The following is a 22,768-nucleotide window of genomic DNA, read 5'->3' on the forward strand; positions in this document are numbered from 1 at the left end:
GTCTAAAATTAAATGTAATTTTTTTTAATAATTGTAAATCATTTTATAAATTTTACTAAATGTTAAAAGACATCATTTTTTTTAGAACCACTAAAAAAAAAGTCTCACATCAATTGAGATGAAAGGAGTATATATTATTTGAATGAAAAAGAAACAAATATACCTCCTCAACTTTGTGTTTTAGAGAGCATATACCTTAAAGTGGTGCATATATACTCATGATGTCTAACAAATGGTGCACATCTCACTTTTCACTAACAAACCTATATTTATTGAACAAATAAAATATTCTAAAACTAATTTTTTTTTAATTTTAAAAATGTCACATGAATTTGATAATTTCCTTGCCATTTTCTTTACCCCTTCAGATCCATCCCAAATGAAAAAGAAAAAAAAACTTTATTCCCTTCTACTCAATCATAAAATGAATTTGGGTAGAGTTTGAATAAAAAAGGGATTGCTTTTTTTTAATTGGGTCGGGTAGATGGGTAAGGAAAATGGGTGAGCCAGGTAGCTTTTTAAAGCCATGTGACATTTTTGAAATATTAAAAAAATCAGTTTTGATTTTTTTTTCAATTCAGTCTATTAACGAAAAAGGTTAATGTGCACTATTTATTAAACGACAATATATATATACACTCTTGTCAAACAACAAGGGTATATATGTATTAATTTTTTAACAATGAATATATATGTTATAAATTACAAAATTGAAGAATATATTTTTCTTTTTTTTCCTTATTTAAAATAACATGGTAACAATATTGGACTTAGATACATCATTATTTAAAAGAAAATTGTACAATGATTGTCTTAATTTCTTTTAGGCAGGGGGTGAGATTAGCTATAGGGTGGTGAGTAGGAAAAGATTCTTATATAAGACAATATGAACAGATGTGCAATGTCATTTATAAACACAACAATACATTAGTTTTCCTACAATAAAGGAACATGGAATATTATTAAAGAAATATGTAGAAGATCCTCTCAATCAATTCGTTTAACTCTTCCCTAATAGATAATGTTTGCCAAACATTTTATAAATGTTTCTTTAATTTGCAATTTGCATACAATTGAACCATAAACTATTCACCACATGTTCCATAACACCTTTTCTTTCCTTTTCGTTATTTGCTTTCACATGACACTTTGAACTTCTTCTACTTCTTAACAATATCTAACCTCTTTTTATGCTTCTATTTAGCCGAGAGTCTCTTGGAAACAGCCGTCCTACCTTGGTAGGAGTAAGGTCTGCGTACACTTTACCCTCCCCAGACCTTACATTGTGGGATTTCACTGATTTATTATTGTTGTTGTAAGTACTAAAGACTACATCGTAATTTTTCAGGATATATAATAAAAAGTTCAAGTTTGCTTTAAGTAAAATACTCTCTCCCGTCCAAAATAAATGTCACTTTAGCTCATTTCATGCCAATTAAAAAAAGTAGAAGGACTCCATCTAATCCATATTAAGTGAACTGTTGGGGATATGATACATCCTTAAGAAAATATTTAAGGACGTAAATTAAAGACTACTTTACACTATTATCAGTTCAATTATTTTCAAACTATTCTCCTAAAAAACGTAAAATAGTTAAAAGGCTTATTAAATGAAGTTAAAAACCTCATTAAATGAAGGATAAATAAAAAATAATTCTAATCAGCTACCAAACAAAACTCTTTCCATTTGGAGAAATTATAGAAATCAACACAAATACTAGTTCATTAACCACCACTTTAGACTTTCATTCTTAATTTCTATATAAGTTATAAGATATTTGATAAAATAATTAAAAAGTAAGTTATTCATCGATTGGCATTCCGATCCTGGTCATTCATAGATAGTCGGCGCTTTTAGTCATAGGCTATCGCCCATTCCTGATATAAAATTAATACGATATTTGATTTGTAATTTAAAAGTCTGTGTAACTAAAACATATATATAAATTATGAAAGAATTGGTATATTATGTTATGCAAGATAGAAAATGAAGTAATTAATATATGCATAATTCTAATCAACTATCAAACGGTCGTAAGTGTTCAAGGATCAGTTTGGATTAACCAATATTACATCAATTTAATCGGTTTTAAAATTATTAAAATCAAACCAAATCAAATAAAACATACATCCATCGATTTGGTTGTTATCGATTTCGGTTCGGTTATTTGGTTATTAACCTACACAAAAATAAAAGAAATGATTCATTCAAAAGAGAAAAAATAAATTATCTTCATGCTATTTTGGATTTTATAATTCTTATATTATAACTTTAATTATGTTTAACTTCCTGCTTATAGTGTTAGTTAAAATCCAATGTACTAAACAACACTAACTTACTGAATCATGCATAAGCTAATGATATGGTTGTACAAATAAAAAACTTATCATACCGTACTATTTTAAATTAGTGTGCTGCATTTTTTGCATAAAAAGTGTTCATGAAAAATAATATATTATGTATACATAATTATAAAAAAAATATGTATATAATTTATCGATTCAGTTCGATTATTTCTTCAATTTTTTTGAACGAAACCAAAATCAAATCAAATATTATCAATTTTTAAAAATGTAAAATCAAACCAAATAAAAAATCGGATTATTTGATCGATTTAATTTATTTTTTCTATTTAAATAAATTTTTATTCAAACTGTGAACACCCCTAACCATAATACTAGTTATATATGACAACATAATAAATCGTTTAGTAACCACCACTCGAGACTTTCATTCTTCTTTTTTCTCAAAGGCCTTTGAGCCCGTTTGGATGGGCTTAAAAAGTAACTTTTATGTATGAAGTGTTTTTAGAACTTTAAAGTGCTGAAAGTTATTTTTATAAATAAGCAGTTGGGTATTTGGATAAAAGTGCTTAAATGAGGAAAATTATGTGAATTTTAGGGTTAAAAGAATAAAAAGGGTAGTTTGAAAATTTAGTTAAAACATAAGGGATATAAAAGTAATTTCCATGGTCAAAGAAAATGACTTTAAGCACTTAGAAAAAAAAAAGTTAGGAATCTTAACTTTTCATTTATGACTGACTTTAAGAACTTTCTGGCTTAAAGTTAGCATTAGGCAAACACGTCTAAAAGCAGAAAAGAGACTTTAAGTTGGTTTATCCAAACGGGCTCTTTGCAAGGATTTCACTTGCAGGTGGACCAAATCTATGAAGCCCAGAAAGAGCAGATGCTATATATTTTGATTTATTTTATCAGAGTGCTGCGAATTTATTCAACTTTTTTATTTTATTTTTGAGCACGAATTATCAAATAAATCATCCTTCTATTAAAGTTAAGGAGCCAACAGAGCATTTAATCGTGAAATTAAATACTCAATTTTCAAAAATAAAAAAAATCGATCTTCTAAGGTCAGCTATTATAATAATTAGAATAAAAAGGAAATGATTCTACAAAGATTTTCTTTTTAAAATTATTATATACAATTAAAAAAACATATAATTAAAGAAATGTTTATAATTGATCCTAAAATGATAGTTTCAAATTAATTATTTCCTCCATCTTAATTTATGGATTCTTTTCTTGTGTGTCAATTTCAGAAAATGACATATTTTTATATTTAATGCTAATAACAATATAATTTTAAACTTTTTATTTATATTACATAAAATAATTTATAGCCTTATTTATATGTTTGATGAATTTTACATTATTATTTTAATTTTATTTTTTAATATTTGGTCCAATCAAATAGCATAACATAAATTAAAACGGGAGGAATAGATTACTTACGCCGTCCATCATAAGCGCGTCGGGAAGAAGGCAAGGAAACGTTTTACAGTTTCTGCACATTTTGTGAAACAATTAAAACTGTGCACTCAGTATACTACTGCAGAGTGCTGACTACTGCTTTGGCGAGTGCTTTTTTTTCTTTCTATCTCATCTCCAATCCAATATCAAATTTTATATTTAGCTAGCATTTAAGTTTTCAAATATTATTGATAAATAATTTTTGAGGAAAGTTTTATCATGTGTTTGACCATAAATTTTTTAAAAAATATTATTTTATACACGTAAATTTTAAAAATTATTTAAAATAATCATAAGTTATGTTATTATTTTATAATGAACATATACCATTAAAAAAAAACTTATAACATAATTGACAATAATCAATAACAACAAAATAAATAATATGGGCAAAAGCAATACATTAATCGAATTAAAAATAAATTATTTTTTTCCAATCTTGTCACTCAAATTATTCTTTTTCGTAGGAGATAATAACAAACTATGTTTTTATAAAATCTTCTCACATTCTACGAACAATCAATTCCCGACAATAAATGATGAGTGTTTTTATAAATATAAAAGTGTGGAGTAATTTTTAAGTTTTTAAAACCTCTCAAGTTCTCAAGTTCTAGTTTTTTCTAGAAGTTGAAAACTTGGGATATTTGCCAAGTAATGACAAATTGTATGGTCAAACACTAGTTTCCAAGTTTTTTTTTCAAGTTTTTCCCAAAAACTATTTGAGGTCAAACGGTACTTTGGTGTAAAATTTGATGTTTTGGTGCTTCAATCCAACACCAAATTTGGTGTAGCACTGTTCAACACACTAATTTTATTTTTTAAATATTTTAATATTATTTCATTATACAATACTTTTAATTAAATATTATATAAATTATATGTTTTAATTAAACATTTCATTATTAGTTTTATGTGATATTTTTTATAATATTAATTTAGATTAAAAAGTTAATTTGTTTATAAATTATTTTTATATACATGACCTTTTAAAAATTAAATTTATGTTAATTCTACTATAAATTTTAATTGGATATAATTACAATTAAATTTCACAAAAATTAAATATGCAAAAATATAAATTGATGGACAATGATTTCACTTTTATTTGTGTTATCCATTATTATGTATAATATGTAATATTTGTTAGCAATTTATATTATTTTAAAAAATTATGATATAAAATAATTTTATATTAAACGACTATAAAAGAAAACAATATGAAAATTATATATAGTGAATGTATTAGAAAGAATTTTTTTTTATGAAATAAGAAAATATACATGAAATAAAAAATAATAATATAATAATGAAGAGTTAGAAAAAGATTATTTTTTGGTTTAAAATTTGGTGTGGTGGATTGGAGTTAATTATACTAAAAATAGTTTAAAACTACGCATGTTTTCAAGGCTTGAACCCGTTACCTTCTGGTCATATGACAACAACTTTACCAGTTACTCCAACGCTCTAACAAATAATATTATATAATTTTTAAAAATATATATAAAATATCTGATATGACAGAAAGACCATGCATTCAAAGACATCATATATTATCTTTAAATTTGCCTAGGCATATGCTTGCTCCGTTTCCTTTTACTTGTCGATAAGAATTGTACATCTTTTTTTTAAAAAAAAATATTTCATTCATTTTATTTTATTTATCTAATTTTAAATTGATGTACAAACAACAACAATAATAAAAGATTTGCTGAAATCTCACAAAGTAGGCTTTGAGGAGAACATAGTGCACCTTACCACTATCTCTCTGAACTAGAGAGCATATTTTCGAAACACCCTTCGATCAAATAAATTAAAGCATTGATCAAAAGAAAAGCACGACAACTATTAATAAAATAGTGCAAAACATATATCCAAAAAATCTTAACATTAATAATAAGATGCAGTCACCTAAATATAATAAATCACATATGATAATCAAAAGTTCAAAATCAAAGACTATGAATATGTAAAAAGTACTATCAACTTTTAATTAATGCAGAGTATATGTATAAAAAAATTATAAGAAAATAATAAGGTGCAATCATCTAAATACTGTAAATGACGATGGCAATTAGAAACTCAAAATCAAAGACTACATATAGATAGTACTATCACTTTTTTTTCTTCTATTTAATTATGAGATAATTTCAAATATATACGATAAACTAATTAGTTTACAATAAATATAAACATATTTTATTTATATAAAAAATAGCCAAAATTATAATAAATATACAGTGACTATACATTGATTACTTATACAGGAGCTATATATTGAATATATATTATGATACATTCAAAAATTGAATATAACTTGATTATACATGAAATATACCGGAAATAATCATTTTTGGTAATTATTTTGGGCGAATGACCCAATTTTTACTTTTAATTAATTCAATTTTTTGATTTTTTCAGTTTGACATTAATACCCCTACCCCTTATGTTGCTCCCAAATGACCTTCTTACAAAATACTACCACGTGCTCTTCTCTTAGATGTCTAAGGTGGACCTTCGTTCCCCTCTTCACCATACACAGTCCCTTTTTTTCCTCAAACACTTTCTTCTATTTAAACTCCTTTCTTTCCCTCTCTTCTCCCAACCTCTCTTTCTTTGTTCTCCCTTCTTTACGGAAAATAATGACTTCTAAAATTGCAAATTATGGAGTTTCTCACTCCTTTCCACCATCTACTTCTTATTCTTCCACTTCACTCGATTTTACTCTCCCTTCGAAATCCATCTCCATGACAAGAAAAACTAAAATTCATTCTGCTCTACTCACTTTCCCAAAACAAAAAGATTCCCCCAATAAACAAGCAAAATTTCATACACCTGATTGGAACCTTTTCCAAAAGGCAGCAGCAAAAGCTTTAGATATCGTGGAAAGCGCGTTAGTCTCACTCGAATTACAAAACCCACTTCCTAAAACGTCCGATCCACGTGTACAAATTGCCGGAAACTTTGCTCCGGTACCGGAGCAATCAGTCCGGCATAATCTTCCCGTTACGGGGACGATCCCGGATTTTATTAACGGCGTTTATGTTCGTAATGGTGCTAACCCGCTTTTCGAACCTGTTGCCGGTCATCACCTTTTTGACGGTGATGGCATGGTTCATGCCGTCACCGTCGAAAATAGTTCAGTAAGCTATTCTTGCCGTTTCACTGAAACGCAAAGATTAGTTCAAGAACGTGATTTGGGTCGCCCTGTTTTTCCAAAAGCTATTGGTGAGCTCCATGGTCATTCTGGAATTGCTAGGCTATTGCTTTTCTATGCCCGTGGAGTTTTCGGGCTTGTGGATCATAGCCATGGTACCGGAGTGGCTAATGCCGGATTAGTTTACTTCAATAATCGTCTTTTAGCAATGTCTGAAGATGATGTACCTTATCATGTTAAAGTTTTGCCTTCTGGTGATCTTCAAACAGTTGGAAGGTACAATTTTGATGAACAATTGAAAAGTACAATGATTGCTCACCCGAAAATTGATCCTGTTTCGGGTGAGCTTTTTGCTTTGAGCTACGATGTAGTTCAAAAGCCTTACTTGAAATCCTTCAAGTTTTCACCGGACGGGAAGAAATCGCCCGACGTTGAAATCCCATTGGATGTTCCAACCATGATGCATGATTTCGCTATTACTGAGAATTACGTTGTAATTCCTGATCAGCAAGTTGTGTTCAAGCTTCAAGAAATGATCAAAGGAGGCTCCCCTGTGATTTATGACAAAAACAAGAAATCAAGGTTTGGAATTCTACCCAAAAATGCTAAAGATTCTGATAATATTATTTGGGTAGAATCACCCGAAACGTTCTGTTTTCATCTATGGAATGCTTGGGAAGAGCCAGAGTCAGATGAAGTAGTTGTTATTGGTTCATGCATGACACCACCAGATTCAATTTTCAATGAATGCAGTGAGAATTTAAGGAGTGTCTTGTCAGAAATAAGGCTCAATTTGAAGACGGGAGAATCGACGAAACGACAAATAGTTCCATCATCAGATCAAGTAAATTTGGAAGCTGGAATGGTGAGCAGGAATAAACTCGGTCGAAAAACACAATTTGCTTATCTTGCAATTGCAGAGCCATGGCCAAAAGTTTCTGGTTTTGCAAAAGTGGATTTATCAACAGGGGAAATTAAAAAACATATGTATGGAGATAAAAGATATGGAGGTGAGCCATTATTTTTACCAAGAAATGTGAATTCAGAAAAAGAAGATGATGGATATATTCTTGCATTTTGCCATGATGAGAAGACATGGAAATCAGAACTACAAATTGTGAATGCCATGACTCTAGAATTAGAGGCCACTGTCAAGCTACCTTCAAGAGTTCCATATGGTTTTCATGGGACTTTCATTAGCTCAATGGACTTGCAAAATCAAGTATAGTACCACGAAAATTATTGGTATATACGTACATATTAGAAAGGTAGAAAGGGTGCGGTATAATATATAAATATATATATATATATATATATATATATATATATATATATATATATATATATATATATATATATATATATATACGTACAAGTTTGTTATAGAGGAGACATGTATTATCGTTTAATTTTCATCAACATGCCATTTTCTTGGAATAGGGGGTTGAGAAGGGAGATTTTCAGAGACCAAACTTGAAGCTTGTATGTCTGTATGTAGGATTCGGAAAGCTCAGATGGTTTCTGTTTTCCTTCTTTTACCTTTTTTTTTTTGCGCCAAATATTCTCTTAGGTCTTTCACATGTACCTATTTTGTCATTGTGTGTGAGTGAATATTTTTTTGTATTTGCTTGGTTATGCATTCGGTATTCAAAACTTACATTTGATGATTAATTCAAATTTACAATAAAAAGTTAAGCGGTCCTTTGGTTTTCCCATTTTCATGGTCAAACTAGTGGAGGCAGGATAGTTAATAAAATAGAATGTATTCTCTCTAAAGTGTAGCTCTCCGCTATTTACTTTCTGCGGATCACCAACTAAAATAAGTTGAAGTTGAAGTTGAACAAATGAATTCACATGAAGGAACCCAATGAGCCTAGGGTTGGAGGGATAGAATTGGTCTTGGAATTTTTGTATATAAAGGGTCATCAAGAGCAATAATGTTCAACAAATTTTATATCATTTGTGAGTGGTGCTGCTCCTATGAAATATTAGCAAAATCAAGAATCTCCAATAGAGCAGAACATTCTTTAATTAGCAAAAATAAGAATATCAAATCAACAACACATTTTTAATTGGCTTCTCACTTGTCCAATTCTAGAAGAATGGTATGACTAGCATTTTCTACTTTGTATGCTCATAAGTCATAATTAATTACTTCGATCTTACAATTATTCGTATATCGTTTCATGGGATATATAACCGACAAGTGTGGTGAGGCGGTTGGTATTTCTCCGGTCAAAATTACAATATTGGACTTGAATTATGTTTATGAAGAAATTTTTAGCATTAAGTTTTTTTACTCTTCTTAGTGAATCTATTCATTAATTTCCAAATCAAAATTAATCAAGTGTGAATTCAAATTAGTTGAGTCATTACATATAATTTTTTTTTATATCAAATGCTTAAGGAAATAAATCATGTTAGACATAAGTCTTCTTGATGAGACATTTCTTTTGATTCGAATGGCACTTCAATAATTGCATTTAACATGTGGAAAATTGATAGAAGGGAAAAGTTGCTATCGCAGTCCCCTATTTTTGGTTGCTGCAGAATTCATTAGTGTCCTATTTTTCACATATTGTTCAAATAGCCTTTTAATTGTTTAGTAAGAGGCAAATAAATTTGCATATTTTTTGACAAATATTGAAGGTCACCTGACCCCACCCCCTTAAATTTAAGCCATGTAACTTGTGAGAGATTTTAACAAATTTATGTAGTCTTTTTCAATGTAAAAGATGAACTAATGAAATTTAGGAAGATGCAATATCCAATAGGAGATGAAAAAAAATAGGAACATTTTATAAGGTTTGAAAATGTTACACTAATGGCTAGAGCCTAGAAATACCACAAGTGAAAGTAACAACTTGTTTGTATGGTCGTTGTTCATCTTTTTGTACATGTTTTCCCTCTTAGCTTTTGTTTGAAGTTATAAGAGATTTCAAACGCTTCTTCATGAGTAATAATAATCGAATTGTCACAACCAAAAGGTTAGAAGAAATAATTTGATTTGATTTTAGAGGGTACTGATCTCCTAAAGAAGAAGAGATTACATTCTTATTTCTCATCTATAAAATAAAATAATGGGTACGAAAAATTAAAAAGGAAAAAAAGTATTCATAATATCTTGATTAAGATCTTTAATTTCATGATATGTTCCCCTATTAATACCTCTTTGTCCTATATATTGCCTTGTTCAATGCATCTTTAAAGGTTCTTTCGGCACAGACAAATCTCCCATGTGATATGCACAACTACTTTCCTTATTTTGTGATGGCCAAACAATCACATATATAAAGAGAGAAAAACCAAAGTTTCCTTTCTTCAATTTCTTCATCATCTTTTGTTTTCTTTCTTGTTTTTGTTTCTCTTTTCACTTGTCAATTTCTTTGTAACTTATTACTCTAATTGACCAAAGAGGATTTATTATAACAAAAAAGGAAAAAGGAAAAAGGAAAAATCTTCAACATTCTTATTTAAAGCATAATTTGCACTTCATCACATGAATTGTGAATAAAAGTACTTGATATTATCATTAAAATGAATTGTTAAAATGTTCAATTATTCATTAAAATGTTTATCAACTTAATAAATAATAACTTGTTATTTGTTAAAAACTTAAATGTTATTTAAATGTTTATTAACTTAACAACTTAGTAAAATTTTGTAAGTAATGACTTAGGATAGTAGTATTACAAAAAGTTTGAGTTTATCTAACTTTTTATAAAATTTTCAATTTTCAATTTTCACTTTGAAACTTAAAATTTATGACGTGTAAGAATTGTAATTTAAGTAATATTTAAAGTTTAAAAAATAAAAAGTAGTAAATATTAAGAACTTTAAATTCAATTTTGTAGTAGGCTAATGTTAAAATAGTTGAAAGTTATATTTTATAAAATGACTTGCATTAAATAAAAGCATATTTTAAAAGAAAATCAAGGTGAATAGCTGTATATTTTTTCAAATAAATAAAATTTTACAATCACAAATACTTGAAAGAGTACTTAATCTATGTAGCCCCCTTCTAGGAAGGGTTTTGTTTGAACTTGGACTCAAATATTATCCTAATATTTATAATTTTCAAAATATTATTTTCGTGAATTTTCTATCATTTCTTGAAAAACATTATTTGGAACATTTATTTGTCGTTCTTTCTTCATTGATTCTATGCCATCATCACTATTATCTCCACGTATTTTATATTCCGTCTTCTACTTGGTTGGATAATTTGGCAGTCAAAAATTTATTATCTCTTCATTGATCCAATCTCTAAACAACATTGATATTTTCAAACTATCCTTTGCTAATGAATATCGATGTTCCCCAATCATAAATCTTGTCGCACTGAAAGCTTGCTTTGAATCTATCGATGATGCTTGAACCGCTAGCACATCTCGAACAACCCTAGCAAGGTTCAAAAATTATTCTCCATAATTCTTCCACCACAGTAATAGTTGAGGTTCTCCATGTTCATCCCTAATCTTTTTTAGTCCCTGATTAATAAAAATGGCAGCTCGGTGCACTAAAGCTTTCGCTATGCGCGGGATCCGGGGAAGGGCCTGACCACAAGGGTCTATTGTACGCAGCCTTACCTTGCATTTCTGCCAGAGGTTGATTAATATATTTATTAAAATCATTATTGTTAGAAGTTTCCAGACCAAGATAATCATCCATCGTTTCATCTAAATCATTTTTTCTAGGCCTACGAGATGGAGGTACAACTGGTGGAATATTTTTTTCCATTGTTCTAAATATATCAAATGAAGGAGAGCCTTGGAGTAACTGGTAAATTTGCTGCCATGTGATCAGGAGGTCACGGGTTCAAGCCTGGAAACAGCCTCCGGCAGAAATGCAAGGTAAGGCTGCGTACAATAGACCCTTGTGGTCGGGCCCTTCTCCGGACCCTGCGCATAGAGGGAGCTTTAGTGCACCGGGCTGCCCCTTTTTTTTGTTCTAAATATATCAAATATTTTTTTAATTTTTGTTATTATGCTACTTTTATGATCTTCAACACTAGGAGTTTCATCAAATTGAATTTAAACTTAGCATAATTTTTTTACCTATTTTTAAATATTTTTTAATTTATAAGATGGGTTGAATAAAGTAGCAGTCAAATAAATTTGAGGAATAGGTGTAACAATCCGAATGTCGTTATTTAGGTGGGGCAAAAAATTTTGTAAACTAAGTTGATCCGGATCTGTACCAACCCACCATAACGGAATTATTCCCGCCACAGCGGGATGGGATCTGCCATGACAAGATGGTAGGGGATAGAATTAAAAGGTGCGAATTCTTATTTTCCTCCTTCTTCTCTAAAGTACCAAAATAGATGAGGGTTACCATAGAAACCCTCAAAGAGCCGCTCTAAGCTTGGAGAGAATGGAATTCTAGCGCAAAGAAGGCCACAACCTGCAGATTTCGGGCCTGTCTCCATTGTTTCTCCTTCCGATAGTTTGAGATCATGCTATAATCCTTCTACAACTGCTTGGTGCTAGGTAGGCTATGTTTTACCATACCATGGCTCGTGGTTCGCACCACAAGCCGTGAAGCCATCAGTGGTCCCTCCTATAAATTTTCCCTTTGACTTGTGATCTTCACAGACACTCTCCACAGCTCGTGGAGAGCACTACGGGCCGTGAAGGGTCTCGTAAAGGATCACCTGATGCCAAAAGCTGAGATTTTCTGAAAAGCTTCCTTTGAACCTCGCTCTTCTGACTTTCCAACTTTCAGGGTCTTATAATATCTCCCCTTTGGGGATATTTGTCTTCGAATGAGACTCAAACTAGCATGAATGGAAAAGGAAGGAACATAGCAGCCCAACATGAATGCAAAACATCTTGAAAATGCATAAAACATGAAATGTTCAATCTCAAACTAAAACATGATTTTAGAACTCATTTCATGAATAAGGATGCATATGAAAATATGAGAATAACTGAAACACATGGTTTGGGCTGAATGGATTATGAAGGAAGTAAATACCTAAACTAGGCACAGAAGAAAAGAGATAAGGATATCGCAACATCATATCAGCTTTAGCTTCCCATGTAGCGCCCTCAACCTATTGGTTCCTCCATAATACTTTAACTTAAGCTATTTCCTTATTCCTTAACTTCCTAACTTGCCAGTCTAGGATCTCAATCGGGACTTACTTATAAGAGATACTCTCCTTCACATCAATGCTGTATAATGGCACAATAGAGCTAGGAACACCAACAAACTTCCTCAACAAAGACACATGAAACACCTGATGTATCGATGCTAAATCTGAAGGCAAATCCAACTCATAAGCCATCTTGCCAGTCCGCCTCAAAATCTAATATGGACCAACATAGTGGGGACTTAGATTTCCTTTCTTACCAAAATTCATCACACCTTTCATGGGTGAAATTTTCAAGTAAATCTAATCATTAACCTCAAACTCAAGTTCCCTTCTTCTCACATCCGAATAGGACTTTTGTCGGCTTTGGCCTGTCTTCAATCGTTCTTTAATAAGTCTAACCTTCTCCATAGCCTCAAATACCAACTCGGGTCCTATAAATGCAACTTCACCAACCTCAAACTAACTAATAGGAAACCTACACCTCCTATCATATAAGGCCTCAAATGGAGCCATCTGAATGTTGGAATGATAACTGTTATTATAGGTAAACTCTATCAATGATAAATTATCATCCTAATTACCTCCAAAATCCATAACATAGGCTCTCAACATGTCCTCTATAGTCTGAATGGTACACTCGGCCTGACCATCCATCTGTGCATGAAAAGATGTACTAATCTTCACTTGGGTACCAATACCCTTTTGGAAAGACCTCTAAAATTGAGATGTAAACTGAGTACCTCAATTTGAAATAATATACAATGGAACACCATGAATCTTAACCAATTCTCGGACATACAACTTAGCATAGTCCTCGACTGAGTATAAAGTCTTAACAGAAAGGAAATGATCTGACTTAGTCATTCGGTCAATAATTACCTAAGTCAAATCATGTTTCCTACGGGTATGAGACAAACCTGTAATTAAGTTCATATTCAAGGCTTTCCACTTCCAAGTAGGAATCTTAATATCTTGAATCAAACCTCTCAGGTTTTTATGCTCAACCTTCACTTGTTGATAATTCGGACACTTAGCCACAAACTCCACAGTATCTCTTTTCATTCCATTCCACCAATATACTTCCCACAAATCACAATACATCTTTGGAGAACCCAGATGAATAGAATATCGCAAACTATGAGCCTCAGACAATATCATTTCCCTCAAGCCATCTACATCGGTAATATATAATTAGCCTTGATATCTCAACACACCATCTCCCCTTTGGGAGAAAGCCTTAAAGGATTTTTTGCTAACCTCCTTATTCAACTCAATCAAAGTAGGATCACAATGTTGCTTGGCCTTAACATCTACCATAAGAGATGATTCAGAACCACTTTGCACAATAACACCACCATTCTCCCAAATGGGCCAATCTATGAATATCCTGAACTAGCTCTTTCTTTTCATCCTCAACATGGGTAATACTATTCATGAATAGTCTACTAAGAGCATTGACAACCATATTTTCCTTTCTCAGATGGTATAGCAAACTCATGTTATAATCTTTCAATAATTCAAGCCATCTCCTTTGTCGAAGATTCAAATATTTTTGAGTGAAAACATAATGCAAATTCTCATGATCGGTAAATACATCTACATGAACACCATATAAATAGTGTCTTCACAACTTTAAAGAAAATACCATAGCCACTAACTCTAAGTCATGGGTCGGGTAATTCTATTCGTGAACCTTGAGTTGCCTAGAAACATAGGCTATCACATTAACATTTTGCATTAGCATACAACCAAGATAACCTCATGAAGCATCACAATAGATAACAAACCTATTAGAAGCTTCCGGCAAAGTCAACACCAGAGCATAGGTAAGTCTATCCTTCAACTCTTGAAAACTCTTTTCACATGCCTCGAACCATTGGAATTTCACCTTCTTTTGAGTCAAAGTAGTTAAGGGTGATGCAATGAAAGATAAACCTTCTACAAATCATCTATAATAACTGGCTAAACCCAAAAAACTCCAAATATCAAAAGGTAACAACGGTTTAGGCCAATTCTTAACTGCGTCGATCTTCTTTGGATCAACTATAATTTCTTCATCAGATACGATGTGGACAAGGAAAGTAACAGACCTAAATCAAAAGTATAACATATAGAATTTAGCAAATAACTGACTGTCCTTGAGAATTTTCAATACAATCCTCAAATGATCGGATGCTCTTCCTCACTCCTAGAATAGATAAAAATATCATCAATGGACAAAATTACAAACATATCCAAATATTGCTTGAACACCCTGTTTATCAAATCCATAAAACCCCTGACTGTGCACGAGAGGTAGGAGCCTCGTGTAGGGTCTGTTCCCCCCCCCCAAGAAAAAAGAAGAAGCTGTAGGGGCATTCTTTAGTCCAAAAAATATAATCAAAAATTCAAAGTGACCTAAAAGCCATTTTTGGACTGTCACATTCCCTTTTCCAGAGTTGATCTTAACTCGATCGAAGATTGATCTTTGAAAAGTAGCTTACTCCTTGAAGTTGATCGAACAAGTCATAAATCCTTGAAATGGGATACTTATTCTTAATTATGACCTTGTTCAACTGCAGATAATCAATACACATTCAGAGAGAACCATCCTTCTTCCTAACAAAGAGAACTGGAGAACCCTTAGTCTAATGAAACCCTTATCTAACAAATCCTTCAACTAATCCTTTAACTCTTTCAATTTTACCGGGCTATTTGATAAGGAGGAATAGAGATAGGATAAGTATTGGGAGAAGATTGATACCAAAGTCTATTTTCCTTCCTGGAGGAATGCTTGGTAGGTCATCGAGGAAAACTTCCGGAAACTCGTTAACAATAGAAACTGATTCAAGGGTAGAAGCTTCGGAATTAGTATCCCTAACCCGAAATAGATGATAAATGCAACCTTTGGAAATTATTTTTTCGAGCTTAAGGCATGAGATAAATTGACCCTTAAATATGAAATTACTACATTTTCATTCTAGGACTAGCTATTAGGAAACTGAAACTTGACCACACGGGTCCTATAACATATGGAAGCATAACATGCATTAAGCCAATTCATACAAAGAATAATATCAACATCGGTCATATAAAGCTCTACAAGATCAACTGAGGTAGTTTTATAAAAAAATAAAACTGGGCAATTTCTATAGAATATTTTAGCCACAACTGAATCACCAAAAAAAGCTCTAGAAAGATCTCAGAACTAATAATGAATCTCACAGAAAGATAAGGAGTAACAAATGATAAAGTAGAACCTAGATCTAATAATGCATAAACATCAAATTTGAAGACTTTCAACATATTAGTCACAACATCAGGGGAATTCTCTAACTTCGGACAAGTCTGAAGGGCATAAAATCTGTTTTGCACTGAATGCCACCCAAAGTAGTAGCATGCTTATTTGGAATATCGATAGCCTAAGTATGAGTCTGAGCCTAGGGTGTAGCACCACTCCTACACTCCCTCGAGTGATGGCCCTACTTTCCTCACCTATAACACACATATGATCCCGCTAGGCATTCTCCCTTATGATTCCTTCTACATTTCTTGCATAGAGGGGTGACTTGACCACTTAGAGCTCCTTCTTGTGCCTTAGAATTAGGCACCTTATCCTTATCAAATTTTGGAGCTAGAGTGTTAGATGAAGCTCGGTCAGAATACCTTTGACTCCTTTATGAGCATGGCAGTTCTACACTTTTTGACCACTAAATTGGACACACTCAAAACAAACTTGCTCATATGAGCCCTTAGATCCGCAACCATGAAAAGAGCATATTTGGACAATTTGGTGAACTTGTGAGCATACTCCATCACACTCATGTTACCTTGGTGCAAATTAATGAACTCTTGCACCTTTGCCTCCCTCAACTCCAATGGAAAGAATCGGTCAAGAAAAACATCCTTGAACTCCACCACTCAATAGGACTATCATCTACACCTCTTTCACCTTTCCATTGTTCATACCACACTTGAGCAACCCCTTTGAGTTGATATGCTACCAAATCTGCCTTTTCTACCAGGCTAATACCTATGATGCCAACAATCTTACCAACACCCTTCATAAACTCTTATGGATCTTCATCCACCTTTGAACCATGAAACTCGGGAGGGTTCATTCAGGTTAAATCACGAATTCGGCTAGTCGTTGTACCAACATTTGGGTTCATGGGAGCTACTACCTCACGCTTCACATGAGCTTCCATGGCATATGCAAGAACTTGAAAAGCGGCTCGAAACTCCATATGCAATACTTGTTCATTCAAGGAATCATTAGGAGCTTGTTGACCTTCCTCAAAATTCCTTTGGATAGGGTATCTTCATGAAGGCATAATTCTGTAATCATCAAGAGAAATTGTTAGAGGAGAAAACCTTAGAGTCCAACTCTATAGCACGATGAGATCATGAAAGAAGTGATATTTCTCCTAAGATGCCTTATATCTTCTTATTCATAAATGTGACAGACTTCACACCGATGAAAAAAACTCTACTCAATATGGCATGTTAGACTCTTTAGGACACTTGAACCTTGTGCTCTGATACTAAGTTTTTCATGACCCAAGCTAGACCCTAGGTACAATACGGTGATTAAAATTCCGAGGGACCCTAACCAAAAATCTTAGCATATCATTCATGATCATACATAAGGTAAATAAGCAAATAATCTAAAATATAGACACAAGAGCATATTCTCAATATAGACATACATCTCAAAATTTAGAATGAAAGACAACATAGATTCTAAACACCCAACATGCCTCTACTAACTCGATGGGGACATAAAACAAGCTCCTAACTCACCCATGACAATATAAAAGAATGAAATAGTCAAATGACTCAATGAAAATAAAGTGTTTTATCCTCGAAGCATGAGGAATCACCACAAGAGCAAATGTACTAAGCTCTAGCCATGAATGGGAGGATGAGCATGATCATCGAACTTTATGTTATGATACCATGTAGGCAAAAAATACGCATTTGTACATGGAATGCACTAAGTATGCATGAACAATAAACATAGGACATAGTCAATATGAATCATGGGATGGAATACCGATATCTTAAAACATGAGTCAAACCATGAAAATATTAAACTCTAAACTTATTGGTCAATGCATCAAAACATCATCATCATGATAACTATATAACCTTTTTTAACTAGTGTGGCATAGGAACTTTAACATACATATAAGACCATGCGATCTATTACATGGAATCCGATGAACCCCATATCAAAAGGGAAATGCTATAGGGTAGACTTCTTAATGGTATTTTCTCTTTAACTTTGCTATATATGGATCCACTAGATTCTCCATATTGGCATCTTTAAACCTGTATGGGCAACGTAGTTAGGAACTAAAGGTTGCTACTAGAATTTTCTTGGGTAGCTACAATAGTTACTGGACCAAACCTCACCTTAAAGTCCTCTTAGTGCTAAGTCTTTATTCCAATAAAACTTTCATGAAAATATAATCATTAACATCATTAGGAAAGATAATAATAAATATCAATCCATCTTTATAAATATAACATAAGAATAGCTCATCTATCAACTTCGTCATAGTAAAACCATAAAAATAGCTCATTAACTTGATTGATTCTTAAGAGTCCATGAGTTGGTGAGAATTTTCCTTATCACCTCTTTAACTTGATTGTGCAAGAATTATCGTTATTTCACCATAACTTCTTTGCTTATAGAATCATTGAACATCATTCATAAAGCTTTCATTGAAATTATTTGAAAATCATGATCATAACTCATAAATCATACTTGAAATTAGCATACAACATAGGTCTGTGAAATTCATCTTGAAATCATGCAATATAATATGAATTATACATAATTAGGCTAATAGTATTTAAATATATCATAATTAATAAGACCTAATATAAATCATGAAATCAGGACTTTTAGAAGAAGAAATCATAAGAGATTTGAGAGAAAACTTGGGATTTCTGGTTAAAGGGCCCATGAATGAATTTCGACATACCTTGACCTTTAGAAGCCCTAAATTTCAGAGAATTGAAGCTTGACCTTGAAGAAATCCTTAGAATTTGCTTGATGAAGAAGAAAACTTGGAGTGTGCACTTTTAGAGAAAAGATTTTGATTTAGAGTGTTAGAGTAAGAATAAGAGGGTTAATAGAAGTGGAAGGGTGAGAATGAGAGGGTTAAGAGGTATTAGTATAGTTAATAGGTCAGAATAAACTCCTAAAAACCGTTCAAATTCATTAATGAGAACATAGGGAAAGTCCAAAACACTCCCAACATAAAACGGAAACTACACCTGCATGACAGACCCACCATGATCCATGAACCTCACCACGAACCGTGGTGGTGATCGTGGTTTTTGAATTGAGCTTTGGGAAATTGGGGTTCTGAGGGTGACCTCCATGAAGGCCATCATGACACGTGGTTCTCACCACGGCTCATGGTGCCTTTCACATGGTGGGCATTCTGAACAGGGGCTTAAAAAGTTGGGCTTCACGGACCACACCATGGCTTATGGTTCGCACCACTGGTCTTGAAGCCATTCATGGTTCCTCTTCTAAATTTTCCCTTTGACTTGTGATGTAACGACCTGATCCATCATTAATTTTAATTAAAAAAAAGTCACAAGAATTTAGCTTGATTGGGTCCCACCACCCCACTAGAGTGGGATGGTCCCACTGGGGCGGTGCTGCCAGAGCGGGAATAAGGCTGCTAGAGCAGAAAGTCATGGGACAGAACTTAAGTCATGAATTTTTTTATTTTCCCATTTCCTCCAAGTGGAGGTTAGAGAGAGGGTTTCTGCAAAATCCTTTAAAAAGCTTCTCTTGAATAAAGAAGAGAAGGTGAGGGAATCCCAACTTTTGAAAGGCTTTAACTCATGGAATTCAATCTGGTCTTGCCCTTGGAACACTTGGAATCAGTAATTTCAACATTGTTATCTTTTGCGAATGCTTGGTGCCCAGGCAGGTTAGGCTTCTCTTTTCTGAGTAGTTAACTATACCTACTATGTAATATAAAAGGAAAATAAATGAGAATTCATATACTAAGAGCTGGTTCATGGGTTATGGGAAGAGATCCGGTTTTGATAGGGTCAAATTCAAATGTGACTTGGGTAGGAAGGTGCTGCAGTTAATTGAGAAGTTATTGATTGTAATATTTTTGTGTGTAGCTGGTTAATCTATATATGGCATAGAATCTTGTACAGAAAAATAAAACTAGTAGATTTTGTGGTTAGACTTGTAAGGTTTGGTAGTATGGACGTTGATTATTCTTGAAATTATCTTAAATGTATAATTGAGTTACTTATGATATGCCTAAACATGTACATATAAGGGTAACAGGTTAGTCCTTATATAAATGAGCACTTGCTAGCCTATTTTGTTATGAACTTGTTCTTGGTGATATAAATATTGTGAATACTGAATGTAATTGTGAATGTGGTATGTTTGGATTGTGTGTCACATTCTAACATATTTTTGTATTGGGTGTCATGTTTCGACATATTTTTGGATCGGGTGTCATGTTATAACATAAATATAATTGGATTGGGTCCTTTGAGAGGGCCAAGTATGTGTGTGTGGATGGTCCCATGAGAGGACCTGATGATATATATATTTTCATGTGATATTAAGGTTAGTGGTATATGAGCCATGGACTGAGAACTAATAAACGAATTCTTTAGTTGAGGTGTGCTAAGTATAAATAATTATGATCATAAATACACCTAGTGGTGGGTAAGAGGATGGGCCTTGTTAGGCCTAGATGTGATCTATATGGTATAATCGTATTCTATATTTATACACTTAGAAGTTAAGGGTTTTAGTTGCCAGAGAGTGTTACCATGGTGATTTTAATGAATAACTGAGGTAGGGATAATGGCTATCTAGAACTCAAGTAAGTTGGAGAGGATGGTGGTGAGACAAATATGTTTTATGTTGTGAGACAATTAGACCAACTAGTGAGGGTTAGGCGTAATCATTGAGCAGTTAAAATTGCTAAGTGGGGACTATTGAGGTGATGAAATAATAGTAAGGTAGGTCCCTAACTCACATGTTTTAAGTTGTAAGTAGGGTGGTAGTTTAACTATGTTGTTTAGGGTGGCGAATACTCTAAGAGTGAGAATAATGTGTGCACTTATTGGGCTGGGGTAGCTAAATTGAGAAAATCTAAGTATTATAATATTCTTACTTTTCTGTTCATATATTATGCGGTGGATATTATATTGAATGATGATGCCTACCAGTACGTGTTGTTTGTACTGATACTACTCTTGTTATGCCACTTGGCATAGTCTGGTTGCATAGTCAGTTATGTCTCGTAGGTGAAGACGAAGGAGATCCTCCAGCAGCTTCTACTTTTCCCTTATCTTTGTGGAGGCTGGGTCATTTGTATTTATTTTATTTCTACTCTTAGTAGCTCTTGTACCTGTTTAGACTAATATCTTTGAGAGATTTCCTGTAATTGAGTAAATGGATTGTTAATGTAGTCTAGTTAGAAATTTTGGTTAATTGTTCAAGTTTGTTTTAAATTCCGCAAATATTTTTATATAAGGGTTCTCCTACTTAGGGTGTATAGTGGGTGCCCGCATGGCTCTATGGGTTGGATCGTGATATGTGATCTTCACGGACACTCTCCACAGCTCGTAGAGAGAACCATGGGAAGTGAAGAGTTTTGTGAAGGATCACCTAATATAAAAGTTGAGATTTTCTAAAAAACTTCTGTTAAACCTCGTTCTTCTAACTTTCCATTTTTCGGGATCATACAAGTGGTAGTGGTCCAGTCCTTGAATGTAAAACTTGGTGATACTTATTAATAGGGCTGTTAATTCTTATGAGATTAAGTGTAGGGGGATTTTTGGGTTATAATGAGATCCTGTGACTGGTGAGATATCGAAAAGGAGGTCCAGTATTGGTCATTAATGTATATACAGGTATATTTCTGTATGTATAATTGTGTGTGAACTACGCATTATTGATTTTGATTGTGATTATGATTGTAGTTGTTGGATTGGATACAACACTGATACATATTGGATCAAGTGTTAGATCGACACATAATTGGATCAATACCACACCAGTATATATTAAATCGGGTATCACACCGACATATAATTTAATCAGGTATTACGTCGGTACATATTGAAATGGGTGTCATGATGACATATTTTGGATCGGATACCATGCTGATACTGAATATGGGGGAAAATTGCATAAGTATAACATGGAACCATGATACCTCTGAACACATGATAATGCATGAACAAGTAAAACATGTAATAATTTGACAAGTTGAGTTCATAAAACTTAATACAATGTAAATGAAATAATTTTGAAAATCATAAACTGTTGTAGAAAATATTGTTAACCGATATAAATCATATGAGTTATAACATGGAGTTCAGTGTACTGCCCTCACACCAAAAAAAGAGTGTCCTACTTTCCAAGGTAAGGACCATAATCTTAAGCTTAGGTGGATCCACTAGCTATTTGTCCAATATAAATATCCTACGGGGCACATAGTTTTGGGACCTGGATAATCGCCACCAGATAACTTGGTGCTAAGAAATCTCCCCACAGAAAACATGCATAATCATGTCATATTCATAGTCTTAATTTTTAAAATGGTAAGAATCTAGTAATACCAAATAATTCATGAAGACTAATAATCATAAAAATAGATCCTTTAAAGTATCATAATTTTATAACCTAATTAATTCATAAGAGACACTTGATCGAAAGCATCAAAATCGTGATAATCTTTCATAATGAGAATACT

The 22,768-nt window shown here is 32.7% G+C and overlaps 1 protein-coding gene across 1 annotated transcript; it reads left to right on the forward strand.

Annotated features, from left to right (window-relative positions):
• Positions 1-6,280: 6,280 nt before the first annotated feature.
• Positions 6,281-8,216, forward strand: LOC129890420 (9-cis-epoxycarotenoid dioxygenase NCED2, chloroplastic). Its single transcript, XM_055965977.1, has one exon. It carries the CDS (start codon positions 6,408-6,410, stop codon positions 8,148-8,150), a length of 1,743 nt encoding a protein of 580 aa, XP_055821952.1. The 5' UTR covers positions 6,281-6,407; the 3' UTR covers positions 8,151-8,216.
• The last annotated feature ends 14,552 nt before the right edge of the window (positions 8,217-22,768 follow it).

Source organism: Solanum dulcamara, chromosome 5, assembly GCF_947179165.1.
Source record: "Solanum dulcamara chromosome 5, daSolDulc1.2, whole genome shotgun sequence".
NCBI lineage: Eukaryota > Viridiplantae > Streptophyta > Magnoliopsida > Solanales > Solanaceae > Solanum > Solanum dulcamara.